General features: G+C 41.1%; 1 protein-coding gene across 3 annotated transcripts in view; it reads left to right on the forward strand.

Annotated features, from left to right (window-relative positions):
• The window catches only part of cadm2a (cell adhesion molecule 2a), a 218956-nt gene that overhangs the window by 186696 nt on the left and 18403 nt on the right, over positions 1-13857 (forward strand). For 2 of the 3 annotated variants that reach the window (XM_051937235.1, XM_051937234.1), the window contains 4 exons: positions 7763-7924; positions 8442-8532; positions 8641-8819; positions 12260-12373. In XM_051937235.1, coding sequence (XP_051793195.1) covers positions 7763-7924; positions 8442-8532; positions 8641-8819; positions 12260-12373 — 546 coding nt within the window. The remainder of the gene's footprint in view (positions 1-7762; positions 7925-8441; positions 8533-8640; positions 8820-12259; positions 12374-13857) is intronic. The other variant, XM_022207754.2, reaches the window with a different exon arrangement.

Consider the following 13857-nt stretch of genomic DNA (forward strand, 5'->3'; position numbering starts at 1 on the left):
TCATGTTTATCTTTCATTTTAATTAGTCGTAGATGAATCTGCGTCATCGCATTTATTCAGACTCACTCAGAACATCCTTTATGCTTAAAGAGCTTTGTTAATCTCACACACTGGATCTGAACACAGTGAAGTTGAATAAATAATATAGCTTCCTCTTTGTTTTAAAGGTGAAGGAAATGTTGATCCTTTGAATAATAACCTGTCTTTCCTGACAAGTAGGTGTCTGTTTTTAATTAACAGTTCATTGCTCACTGTGGTGCGTTTGTTAGACAACTCCAGGACACATTTAGTTCAGGAAAAAAATGTCTTCTCAATGTGATGATTGACACACACATTTTCACATTTAGTTCTTCTTTGTCAAACCATAAATGCATTTCTGCCACTAATTGGTCCAATTTTTCTGTAGTAATAAGAAGGTGTAAATTATTATCTAGTCACAGACAGTCGAACTTGGTACATGACACCAACTGAGAGTTTATCTTTGTATAATTGTATGTAGAAGTGTGTGTTGCATTTTAATGGGGGGAAAATGAAACCAACCCAAGAGCGAGCCGCCCCTCTGGTGGTCTGACTTTGTCTCCACACTTCAAAATGACAAAGTAAATAAACATTAAAGCAAGCAAACAGAAAGGGCAGCGCCTATTAATACACAATGTATGTATGCATGTGTAGGTGTATGCGAGTGCACTTGAAGTGTTCATCATCCTGACAGGATCGGGGTGTGTTCAGTGTGAAAAGCCATCTGATTGTGGGCGACCATGCTGGGAATAAATGACAATTGTGACATATTGGTGAGGGATCTGGGGGAATAGGGAAGATTATATTACCGGCAGAGCCACTGGAGCAGTCCATCACCCATTCGCAAGCAGTTAACAAACACCCTATGCTAAATGCGAGTGTGTATATCTATGTATATGTGTGTGTGTGTATGCGTGAGCAAAACAGACAGATGGAGCGGACAGACTGCATGTAAGGACATAAGCTAGTGTGTGTGGAACGGAATCCAATATTCTTATTTCTCAGTTGCTTTGTCCCTTAGATCCCCTCAGTCCCCACCCAGTAATGATATATTTCTATCTCAGTTACACACCATAACCCAGAGAGACCTCTTCCAATATCACCGCATGTAGAAGTTGTTTACACACCACTGAACCAGGGGGAGCTGTGTGGAGACCAAGTAAGGCAGAGATGAAATGAATATTTATTTCAAATAAGGGTGGGGATGTTCGCTGTCGGACTAGTATTATCATACTCTCTGACCTAAACTGTAGAGGTTATTGCTTCATCATGTTACGCGATAGCTCTATTCCAAAGGGGGCTTAAGGAAAAAACACAGAGATTTGATTCAAATTCGCTCGCGGTCACATCCCTATTCCATTGTCAAAGTTGTTAGTCAAGGACAAGGAACTATTACTGCAGACATACCTTGCACTATTTCAGGTCGTCTGCTGACTTTTCAATATGCTATCACTCAACTCTGCCCGTTCGCTGAAGAGCTGAACAGTGACTGAACAACCTTTTGAAATAGTGCTGGCTATTTCTTCGTTTATGGGTAATTGTCCTTGACTACTGTGAGTAAGAATAGAATAAGGTGGTCATCATTATTCTTAGGTTCGCCCTGGAAAGAGCCATCGAGGAAAGTGAAGAGGAAGACGCTCCAGGAGCTTATCTCAGAGAGGATGATGTTGGGGTTGACGAGACTGCTAGTGACACCGTGAACACTAAAATAAGAATCGAGTTTGGGAATTTAAAGAAGTTTTTTAGTTAAAAGAAAAATACATTTTCAGCCACTTTGGCAGTGTTAGACAACCTTGCACACTACTTAAAAAGTCTGTGTTGGGACTACATTTATACTATCCAGCTCCCTGAGGTGGAGTGGATCAATGACCATTAAAGGTGTAATTTCAAGATGGCTCCTGCAAGCCACAGTGGCATGAATAAAAGATGCCTGACTTGCACACACAAAATAGCATATTCGCCCTCTCTATCCTGTTTCATGTGCACTACAAACACAAAAAATAGTTGCATGCATGCGCACATATACATGCTTGGAATGAGATCTGTGGATTCTATTCTTACATCGATTGATATTAAGTACAGATGAGTTCAATTCTTGTCCAACTCTTCAGCCACAAGGTGGTGAGAGTGAAGAAAAGATGTATTTTGAGCTGCATGCGCCACCTTTCCTTTCCTTCTTGCTTTAAACTTATATCACCTTCATTAAATATGCCCATGCGGAGGTGGATGTGATGTATCCTCTGTCTCTGGCAGAATAAGAGTGTGTGACGAGGTTAACAGACTTAGCCCTGAACACAGAAGAAGGTGAGATCAGATTGCTGCACACTCTGTCTGTGCCCATTAAAAGCAACATCCTGGAGGTGGAGCACCTGTCCATTTTTAAATGCCAGGGCGGTGAGACTGACCGGGCCTCCCTTTTTTAGAGTGGAAAGCCGTCTTCACGGATACACGGCAGACACCTCTTAGCTGTGAATGCTCAGGGAGTTTCATGTCAGAAAGGACATTATGATACAGGTCTGCCAGGCATTGAAAGAGAGTCTCCTAACATTTAACAGTGCTCCCTGGTTGTAGTCACCCGTCAGTTAAGCACAGAGTCGAGCTGGTGAGACAAGTCAGACAGGGGAGGACGCTTACAGGCTGCCAACAGGCCGAGCTCCCTGAACACTGCAGAGTAGCCAGGATAAGTGAGACGACGGTGGGAGGCACAATACATCATCCCCACACCTCTCTGGAGCTGGAGCTGCGTATTAGTGCTCTGGTTTTAAAGTTTAGTCATGCCTGCTGCTATGCTGCTCGTCTGGCAACGGAAACCGCAAAGATTAGATACAAACCTGGCAACAGATTTTTTTTTAACATTGTCAGCTTAGTGTATTTAAATTTAAGAGTGTTTTGTGCACGAACATATTTTGATTATCCTCACCCTCAGATGCAGATGGTTTTACATTGTTCAAGCTATGGCTAATTGTTTTAAATCTCAGATGAGAGGCTGTTCAGGGTATGGTGAGTCAGCCCTCGGACCCCTGCTGCCAGGAGCTCTGTCGCCGTTGTTGCGATTCATCCCCCACCCCAGCAGAGCTCCTGAGTCGCTCTTGTCTGTCCCTCCATCTTCCTTTCCTGGGTCGTCCCTCCCGCCTGTGAAATGGCATAAAAGGGTCAGATCCTCACATTTTACGCCTGTCATTTCCATTTCTAATCCTCCAAGGCCCCGTCTTGGCTCACACCAACGATGCGGAGCTTTGAGCAGCCCACCCACAGAACAGCGTGATGCAGTCACCGTCAAATACTACCGTCCTTTTTGTGAGAGAAAGGTAGCACATGTGAATATGGCAGGATGGTGTCCATTCCTCTTACCTTTTTATTAGTGTGTTTGTTGTGCATGTTGAATTTCTCAACTGTTTTTGAGTAAACTGTGTAAATGGTGCAACATGTATATACGACTTAGAAATATAAATCTGCACACTTGTTGCCTTAAAACTATTCTAAATATATCATTATGAAAACTGCATGTATAAATAAATGTATTTAAGAAAATGAAACACAGCAACATGTTTCTAATTCTTCCTCAGAGAAAGCAAATGGCTGTGCCCTCTCTCCATCTTTGCTCATTCAGGCCAGTGAAGAAGCAACACAAGCATATGGAGCATGTGTGTTATGAGACAGATGCCTTTTTGATTGACAAGACTGAGATTTAATGGCAGCCTAATGTCAGCTTCTCCTTTCAGCTGTTTAAAATATAAGACACTGTATTTATAGACCAATTATACCAACTCTCAGCCAAACACATGAACTCAATCTTTAGTTCACTCACAGAGTGCATGCAGATTGATGCACTTTATCGATGATGTCTTACTTGCTGTCAGACAACTGTTATTATGTTCTCGAAGTGGATCCTAGAAGACTTTGGACCAAATAATGATATTAATGAAGTCAAACTTTGAGCGAGCATGTTTAGATTTTCTAGTACTCTTATCTTGAATCACACAGAGGCAATCAGAGTTCTTTCAAAATGCCATGAGAAAAGCAGCTAAAGGAGCCGAGACACTTAAATCACACAGCCAAATCACACACAGCAGAAAGTGAGTTTCTCAATTTCTCCAGTAGTTTTGTTTCAATGCAGAGTGCATTTACAATCAAGAACCACTGAGATCGAAATATTATTACTTAGAAAAGAAGTGTTTTTTTTTAATATATTTTTTTTTGCCTGAAAAGCAGCCTACAGTGAGAAATAGTGGAGTTTAAGTACAGTCAGAACATTAGGTTAATTGCTACAGGGACATCGCTGAGTGCCTATCACACTGACTGAAGTACTTAAATTCTGGTCTTGCTCAGCATAATATATGAGCATAATCAGACCGCACAATTCGGGATGATTCATTCAGTTTATTCAGAGAAAACCATTGCAGTGTTTTGAATTGACATACAGTATTTTTCCTAAAAAATGAAAACACGACAGGTTATAATCATCTTTTCAAACCAAGTCAGAAATTCAGAAAAAGTAAACACATCTGTCAGGTTAAAGATAAAAACCAAACATGACCTTTTTGAAAGGATTTGATGTCCCAGATAAGTTAGCGTATGATTGCACCGTTCTTTGGTATAAGCTAGTCACATTTTCCCACCTGACTCAAAGCACATAAATAGTGCATTTATGCACTGTTTCAAGAAATATGCATTTTTAATTTCAAAAGCAATAGTGTTTGAATAAAGCATCCAACTACTCATTAACCCCAATATGTACTTCAACAATAACATACAAATATCACCAGGAAGAGGGAGAAAATGGATAAAAACAGATTGGGTGACTGGGATTTTTTTAAACAGTATATATGTTGAAGGAAGCTTCTTGGAAACAGACAGATGGAGAAGCTGGAGGCAGGGAGGAGCAGTTTATGTGGACCTGGTATTGCAAATAATAGGAATCTGTTTGCGCTCCTGAAACATGAATATTAGATATTAGAAATTAGATGTCCTCTCCCTCCAGCACTCCCCCTCTCCTTTTTCACTTTCCTTTGTCTCCTGCAGTTTCTTCTTTCTGCAGAAATCGAGTCATTCTCCCTCTCTCCTGTTGTTTGGAGAGATGTTGCTAACACTGCAGACCTGTCAGTCATTCATCTCTAGGGGAGGCGGGCTCATTGCCTCAGTTGGGGGAAGTGGCTGAGCAGAATAGTTGATTGGCAGAATGGAGAGGGAGAGCCGACAGTGGGGTGGGATGCTTAGAAAGTGGAGCAGATGAGCACAGAGGAGAGAAGGATATGGAGCGTAAACAGTCTCTTTAGGAGACACAAACAAAGGCGGTCAGCATGAAAGACTGTATGCACAGTGCAATGTCCTTGAATGTGATGATATATAAAATACAGAAAAAGTGGGACATGTTGAACTAAGTAGCGCATTGTCTGAATGCAGAAATAGTATAAGAGATTTCTGAATAGGATGAATTGGCTTGATGTTATGATATTATGTAAGCGACCCAAACACCACCGGCTGATTCAGAGGAAGGATGCAGTAAAAAAGAACTACTTGGAGCTGTATACGTTTAGATAATGAAGTTATTATCCAGTAAAACAGCCAGTAGTTAAAAGCAAATCTGGTGGTGCTTAATTGTGCAAGACTGCTGCCTAAGGTGTGAGTGTGGAAGAGGATGGTTACTTGTATTACCTAGTGTATCACATAACAGCTTAAGTTTTGGAGAAAACTTGTGTCCTATATGTAGGACCAGGATCAGTCAAAAAATGCAGATTTGTGGAAGATCAGTATTATATAGAGGGCACTGAAGTTTCCCAGTTATAGTAATTCTTTTTCTAACTGTAATATTCTAGAAAGGGGAAAAACCTACTAGGAACTTGTGGGGAAAAAAACAAGAATTTATAGCAAAGTGTTGTTGGGTATGTTTAGAGAATCTCAGTGTGCTACTGGACTGTCATTCTGTATGGCGATGAAACTGTGGTCATCTGGATAGTTCACAGGGTGCCCTAACTAAGTACAGGGTGCCAAGCTCAAGGACAGCTTGACAGGGATGAGGAAAGTCAGTAGTGTAGGAGTCCACTTTGTGACCCTCCAGTTAGAAGAGACTCTCCACCTACTCAGCATCTCTGCTTTCAGAGGGGATTATTTATCACTAACCCATAAAAATTTCAAGGACAGTAATGTGGCAGCCGAAGACAGGTGTCACGAAGGCAGGTCATGGCACTTAAATCAAACACATTTGGCTAATCTAAAGTCTATATCATTAGGGAGGCAAATTAAGCAAAGGGGGGAATGATGTGATCAAGGAGTTTGCCAAATGTCAGGACATCAGGTGGATAATTTGAAAGTTGGAGGAGTTTTCCACTGCCTTGCCAATGATTGGGGTGTTGATGTGCATAGAGTGGAAGATCAGGTGTTTGGTTGGGATTACAAGGCAGGTGTTGCTGGTACAGCTCTGAGAACAGTTTCGGCACCGGTAATGTCTGTGTCTAGTCAAGACTGGAAATAGCTGTCATGCAGAGGGAGAAGGAGAGATAGAAGTGAAGTGTGTGAAAACATTTGTTGGGATTTCAACAAGTTGTGTGGGAGTAGTAGAGCTCAGAGTAGCAGAGATGGCAGGTGAGGTCAAAGATGGACCAGAACTGGTAGCATCCAGGGAAATGTGTACTGATGTTATACAGACAACACAGTGACCCCACAAGACATAAACAATGGGAGAAGCAACAGCTGAAAATGGCATTCCTGGAAAAAAAAAATAGACTTACTTTCTGCTCTCACTTTGTGATGGTTGTGAGAGCAGAAAGTAAGACTTGGTGGTGTTGTGGGTGCAATTTTAGTGCTGTCATCTCAGAGCTAGAAGTTCTAAGGTTTAAACCTGTTGGTGGTTTTTCCTGCCACAGTCAAAAGAAATGCATGTTCGGTTAATTTGTGATCCTACATTGATCATGGATGGGAGTATAAACATGCATGGTTGACTGTGTCTTGCTGTTAGCCCTGTCTACAGTGTACCAGCACCAGGATACAAGATAAAGCATAGGCAGCAGATGGATAGTATGGGTGTAGTAATCTTCAGGCTCGTTGAGTCAGTATTTCTGCAAATCCATGTGTTGATGGCTCAGTAAGAGCCAAGCCTTGATTTCCCTTTGCTACTTTGTGCATTTCTTTGATTATTTACTCTTTTGTGTGACACCTTTTGGTATGCATAACTCTCTCTGAAGTGTCCAAGAACTAAACACAAAGGAAATACACATCCCACTCATAGATCAGGTAAAGTGGTAGAAGCCTGACAAGCATCAGTTAGGAAAGTAGCATGATGATATTCTAACTGTGGTTGTTAGGTCAGTGAAAAATTAAAGTGAAGTAAATTAAAGATTTTGTAAAATGATTATTTTATTCTCAACGCAGATTCCAAAGTTCTTGAGTTCACTGGTTGAGTTTTTAAAGTCCGTTTGGCTTCTATCAGTCTGATCATACACGTGGGAGTATGATCTTTGCTCTCAAATGCCAGCTTTATCAAATATTCAGTATGGTATTTTTCAGAACTGTGAAGTGATGGTGTGATAAAGATATAACTGATATCAGTGTGAAACTTTCAATGTAGGTGCTTGCTGCATTGCATTATAAAGCTCTATTAGCCAGTATATGGATAGAAGACCTTGGCTGTGTGCATGAAGCAGATCATTGGGTGGGTGGAACACGGGGGCATCACACAGATGTGTGATCGTCGCACACTGAAAGATAAATGGGCTGCATTGGTGACAGTATGCAACTCTCTCCAAAGGTGCCAAAGAGGTGAATGCAAGTGGGAAGACGTTTACAGTACGGAGCTCCCTGCAGCTGCGAGTGGACAGGAATGATGATGGAGTGGCCTATACCTGCAGAGTGGACCATGTGGCACTCACACAGTCACCACAGCAGGCCACTGAAGTACTGGAGGTCCACTGTGAGTGTACACGCAATGCACACGCAAACACATACATTAAAGGTACAGATGGGCGTATGAGGAAAAAGGTCAATGCAAAATAAATAAATAAATAAGGGAACAGCTGATATCCTTGGTAAAGAGTGTTGCTATGGTGGCAGAATCCTATTTGCATTGATATTTATACTATATCATATTTTTTAGGTTGAACTGGAAGCTGGACTGGGTGAAAATGTTCACATTTTTTATCCATTAAAATTATAATGGACAGTCATTGGTTTCTGTCATATTCTTGTAATGGCATATCCTAAATCATAGCTCTTCAACTTATTTCAGATTTAATTATACTTCAATCATTTCTTTTTTTATTATTTTGGGTTTTCTGTGAGAAGATACTAAAAAATCTGACTAGCTGAGGTGAACCATTTTTTGCCTCATGACTTTCTACTATTACGTCATATCAATGTCAGGAAAATAATAGAATAATTCTGTTAATATTAATGTATTCCATATTATCCGCCCTCTTTGTCTGTCCTAGATGCTCCTCGTGTGGAGATCAACCCCTCCCATGCAGTCCCTCAGGAGGGTCAATTCTTAAAGCTGGAGTGTATGTCCAAAGGAAACCCATCGTAAGTCACTCAATTTCTGCATTAGTCCACATCAGCTTTTTATTTCATGCTGCCAGACAGGTACATGCAGCACGCTTTGTCGCTCTTACACATCCTCTTACCTCCCAGGCCAGATCCTGTGTTGTGGACAAAGGATGGAGGTCAACTTCCTGACCTGGACAGGATGATTGTCGAGGGGAGAGAGCTCACCTTTATTTCACTCAACAAGACAGACAATGGCACCTACCGCTGTGAAGCTAGCAACCACCTAGGGACCAGCAGTGCTGAATATGTACTCTACGTCTATGGTGAGTCCAGAGGAAAGCTTGGTATGTGGGTAATTGTGCTTCGTGTAATGATGTCCAGAGGGAAAAATTCATCAGTTACTCATCTGACACCGTCGACAGATGAAGCATCTGTAAAGGAAAATAGCTACAAGAGGACGGCTTGGATTGCAACAATGCTACCTATAAATAATGGAACGTATGAACCTTGCCGGCACAAGCACCAAACTCCAATGCAAAAACCTCAGATTATAATGCATCCTGATCTGCATACTGTATCATTGCTAAGAGTGATTAGTGGTACCATCTCTCACAGGGAGAATAAGGGCCTCAGGTGACACAAATGCCACCAACGCCTTTCCTTAAATAAACCTGCGTCCCAGATCCTCCACACATACACAGACACACATACACATACACACACACACACACACACACACACACACACACACACACACACACACACACACACACACACACACACACACACACACACACACACACACACACACCAGGAGGGAAATGTGTGAGGGAGGCAGAATTTAGTGCTGTGTTGTCAGGAATATCACCAGGAAGGATAAGTAATTCCTAGTAACGCCAGAGGAGGTGGAGGATAAAGGGACTCAGTGTCAGGGAAAACAGATAGTTCTTCCTCTCTTCCGTTTCTCCACTGCCATTTGTCTCTTGGCATTAAGTAATAATGCTTTAATAAAAAAAAGCGAGAGAGAGCAGAGCTAAGAAACATCTCTTTTCCCTCTGTTTAAGAAAGTTAGGCAGTGTGTGATAATGGACAAAAACCAGGTCGTTGGGGGTTTTTTGCAGCCAGAAAAACCACACAGTTTGAGACAAAGAGGAATTTCCCAAAGTGGCTCAATAACATTTTTTGTTAATATTGTTACATGAGAAATGTTTCATGTGCCCTTTTATTTCAACCCAGACCGACACACAAGAGAATAAACCTATCGGATGCCTTTGGCTATGCTTTGCCAGAGAGATTTCAGGTTTGTTCTTGACTGTCCTTGGTGGATGTACAGTAATAACCAGCTAATGAAGGATGTAATCAAGGGTGCTATTAATCAGTAATGAAGTGCTGTGAAACATGTAAAAACTTTTAGAATCAGAAATGTGCCAGAATTAAAACTGTACACAACATAGAAAAAGGAAAATCTGATTTATTATTTGATGAGACTCGACTTTATTAGTCACTTTTATGTAACAGAAGCTGTAATTTATTAAATTTAATGAATCTAGACTCTCTACATGCAGACTCCCAACATTTTAATAAGCAAGTACTCTAAAATATGGACAAGGTTTTTTTGCATTTTACATACTGTTTCTGCGTACAAAGATAGATTCACTTATGTACACACTGGCTGCAGAAAGTATAGGCTCAGACAGAACAATGCGCACATCCAGAAATCATGCACATAAGTTATTTATTGCTCCAACCAGAGACTTTAGTCAACTCATTGCACAAATGGCAAGTGCTTTAATAGAACCATGAATCAAATTAAGGCTGTAAATGTCATAGAAATATGTCATCTTCCAAATGAACAGCATTTTAATGGCTTACAACTTGATCTTCAGCTAGTAGTGCTTAGTAAAGTGCGCTGAGTAAAATTAAAATGGGTAAAATCAGGGAAAGGGCAAAGTAAAATCCCAGCATTATGCAACTTAAAATTTACTTCTTCTAATTAGCAATGCTGTCAGCTCAATAAAATTTAGATTCCGCGCTCATGCACATTGTGACAAAGTAAGTGTAAAAACATTAACCAACTTCTTTTATTGTATCTGATATAATGTACTTTTACACCTTTAACAGACCATTCCAGCTCAGTGTTTATTACATGACACTGCGATAAAGCTTCCATCTATCCATCCAAGGCTACAACATAGGGTCAGGACTGGCTAATTCTGTATGCCAACGCATATTTATGATACTTTTCGCCTTCAAATATACATTTTGTGGGAGATCTTTATTAAAGTAGAAAGGGATGTGAAGCTCACAAGCAGAATTCACATACAGGTAGGCAGGGCAGCCTAAACACATCTCAATCTGATCTTCATGCCAGTTCTGTTACCAAAGTCGATAAAGGGCATATATCAGCATATTAAGCAGGATCACTAAGCTGAAGGATAAATCAATTATTTCTGTTGATAAATTTTTTGATTCACTGCAATAGGCCAATCAGAGCTTTTTATCACTTCAAATTTTCATGGTATATTTCCATTCCAAAACCCACTGCCTCACTGCCAGTGCATAGTTTGAGGAGGTGTAATTTAAGACTGCAGCTGCTGATCATTTTTATTATCAAATAAATCATTTAATTCCATTTCTATCTCTAAAATATCAGTAAAGGGTGAAAAAAGGCCCTGCGCAATTTTCTAGCGCAAAAGATGATGTCACTGAATGCTTTGTTTTATTCTAGCCTTAAAAGCACCAAATCACCTGATTAATCAAGTAATTGATTATTTGATTAGCTGCAGCTCTGGTTTAATTAATGCGCCTCTCATACATGCCCTGGTATGTGGCCGCGCTTTAACAATTCCTCCAAATGCCAACTGAAGCTAACAGCAAGAATAACCAATGCACGTAATGACAGTGATGTTATTAAACTGACAAATTCTGCACCACAAAAAAGGCAATTGGGTATGGGAGGGTCAAAGAGTCCTATTCAGATTCATTACTTGTTCTCTTGAAATGGCACCCAGTCTGTTCCTACCCTTCATTAGTGATTAGCACACCTTTTAGCCTTTCACAATTGCCTCCATAATTCTTAAAAATACCTTTTTAATGGTTTCCCTCCAACAAGGAGACGTTTTCTCTCTTCCCTCTTTCCTGAAGACATGCAGTTAGCTGCTCAGTGAGTCACACTGAGGCTGAAATGTCACCAAGACACAGAGGACAGTTGGCCCTGAGAAAGACTACCACAGCCAATTAAAAGCTTGTAGCTCACCATAAAATGCGGAGTGACATAAACATAAAAGCCAAGGTGGTAGTGTAACCTCATTAACTTTGTCACACAATGTTTCAGTCCCATTTTTTTTCTGTTGCTTTACATGTGACAGTGAGAGACTCTGCCTCGCATGAAGCACTTTTTTTTCTATTATCCTGCAGTGAGAAGTCAAAAATGGAGCACGGTAATGATGGCTTGACTACCTTTTCTAAAATCACCCCTGCAAACATGGATAATTGGCACAGATCATTTGTCAAATTACTTTCTTCATTTGGTGTGCAGTCCAACTTTCTTCCCTCTCGTACGTTAAAAGGTTGCCAGTGGAAGACCTGTTACAAGAACTCGAGGTTAATTCTGTCTGTTCTCCTGCTGCAGAAGTGGCAAGACAGGACATTTTATGTCACAGAGAAAGTGTCCCCGTGTGAATTCATTTTGTTGTTGTTTTATTATTTTTTGTATATATATATATATATATATATATATATGTCTGTCTGTCCCCTCCAACAGACGTCCCCACCACCCTGTCTCCATCCACCACTCCCCCCCTACATCCCATCCCTCCAGATCCTACTGCACTATTAGGCACCCACGCCTCAGACCCCACAGTCACTGGCAACAGAGGTACAGTACCACCCCACGCATCTCCACAACCCCCTCAGCATGCTGCTTTATTTTCCCACTTGCCTCTTACTTTAACGTCTCCTCTGTCCTATATATTACTTCTCTCTCAGCTGCCTCACTACCTCTGTGTTGCTGTCCCCTGCCAACACAACAAGACTTGGAGACACTGAGAGCTGAAAATATACTTTCTCGGACAGTTTCCTGCCTGATACTTTTTCTCCACCTTTTTGCCTTACTTGTGTCTTTTTTGTTGAATAATGATACACATTGTTTTAAGTTTAGGACACTTTACAGACTTCTCTAAGAAACTCCAGGTCATTGTATTCGAAAAATAATGCAGCTTTTCAAATGCTCCATGCTTTTTGTCCCTTGGTATTTCAAATACTGTGCTCATATACCCTTACACCTCAAAGACAAAATGTGGTTGCAGTTCACCGATGCCACAACCAAGCACCCCACTAACCTCCATCCCCAGAGGCTGATCCTAGCAGATAAATCCAGGGGCAAATTTCTTTGCCAGCACATGCCTGGACACAACTGGACTTCACAATGTTTCTCCTTCACTGTCTTATCAAGTGACAATATGAGTGCTTGGATCCTTGTTTTGAGCAATAAACTTCAAAAAAGTCAGAGTGGCGGTTGTCTGTCTTGTCAACAGCAATCAGAGCACAGTGTCGGTGTGATCTAGACTTCACAAAATGTGTTATCGTTTCTGTATGACTGAGTGCAGAATGTGTTTTGGTGACCTTCAGATTCTGTTGTACTGTCGCATGCTGCTTTCGATTTACTAGCCCATTTCTTCCCAAACCATCCCCCATGGTCACTAGTCAAATGGCTGATTCTCTATTTCAGAGTGTATGTTTGCTTTAAATAGCAGTCCAGTCCCTCTGGAGGTCTTCCAGCATGTCCAACTGAACTGACTCTGGAGCCTTTTGAGTTGTTTTGGGCATCTGACCAAGACCCCTACTGGATGGTTCTCTGTGGAGGCAGTCTGGCTTGTACAACTGGGAGCAGACCCTGGGGCAGACCCAGAACATGCTGGAGGAACTAAATTTTCCACCCAGCTCATGAAAAGTTCAGGAACCTCCAGGTGGAGCTGGAGGATGTGCCTGGGGAGAAGGAAAGTTTTGGTATAGCCTCTTCATAGAAATAAATAGCTGGAAGGGATATCACAAACATCTGGGAAGGTAATGCTACTTTAGCTTCTTAGCTAGAACAGCTGCAACTCCCAGGAATATCTGTAATGCATTCATGATGCGATTTGCATATTTAATTTTGCGTTTTACCTTCACGTCCTTTGTTCATCCAGCATTAGTCGCATTCACAGATGCACAGTGGAGATCAAATATCCCAGTTGCTTATATGAATTCCTTACAAGACTGTATGGCACTTTAATCATGCAAAGTTGTAAAAAGTTTACATTTCCATTGTTTGGTGGAATTGCAGCCAGTCGTTTGATTATGTCTCTTTCCATGCTGTGACAT

The sequence above is a fragment of the Acanthochromis polyacanthus genome, chromosome 17 (genome assembly GCF_021347895.1).
Source record: "Acanthochromis polyacanthus isolate Apoly-LR-REF ecotype Palm Island chromosome 17, KAUST_Apoly_ChrSc, whole genome shotgun sequence".
Classification (NCBI taxonomy): Eukaryota; Metazoa; Chordata; class Actinopteri; family Pomacentridae; genus Acanthochromis; species Acanthochromis polyacanthus.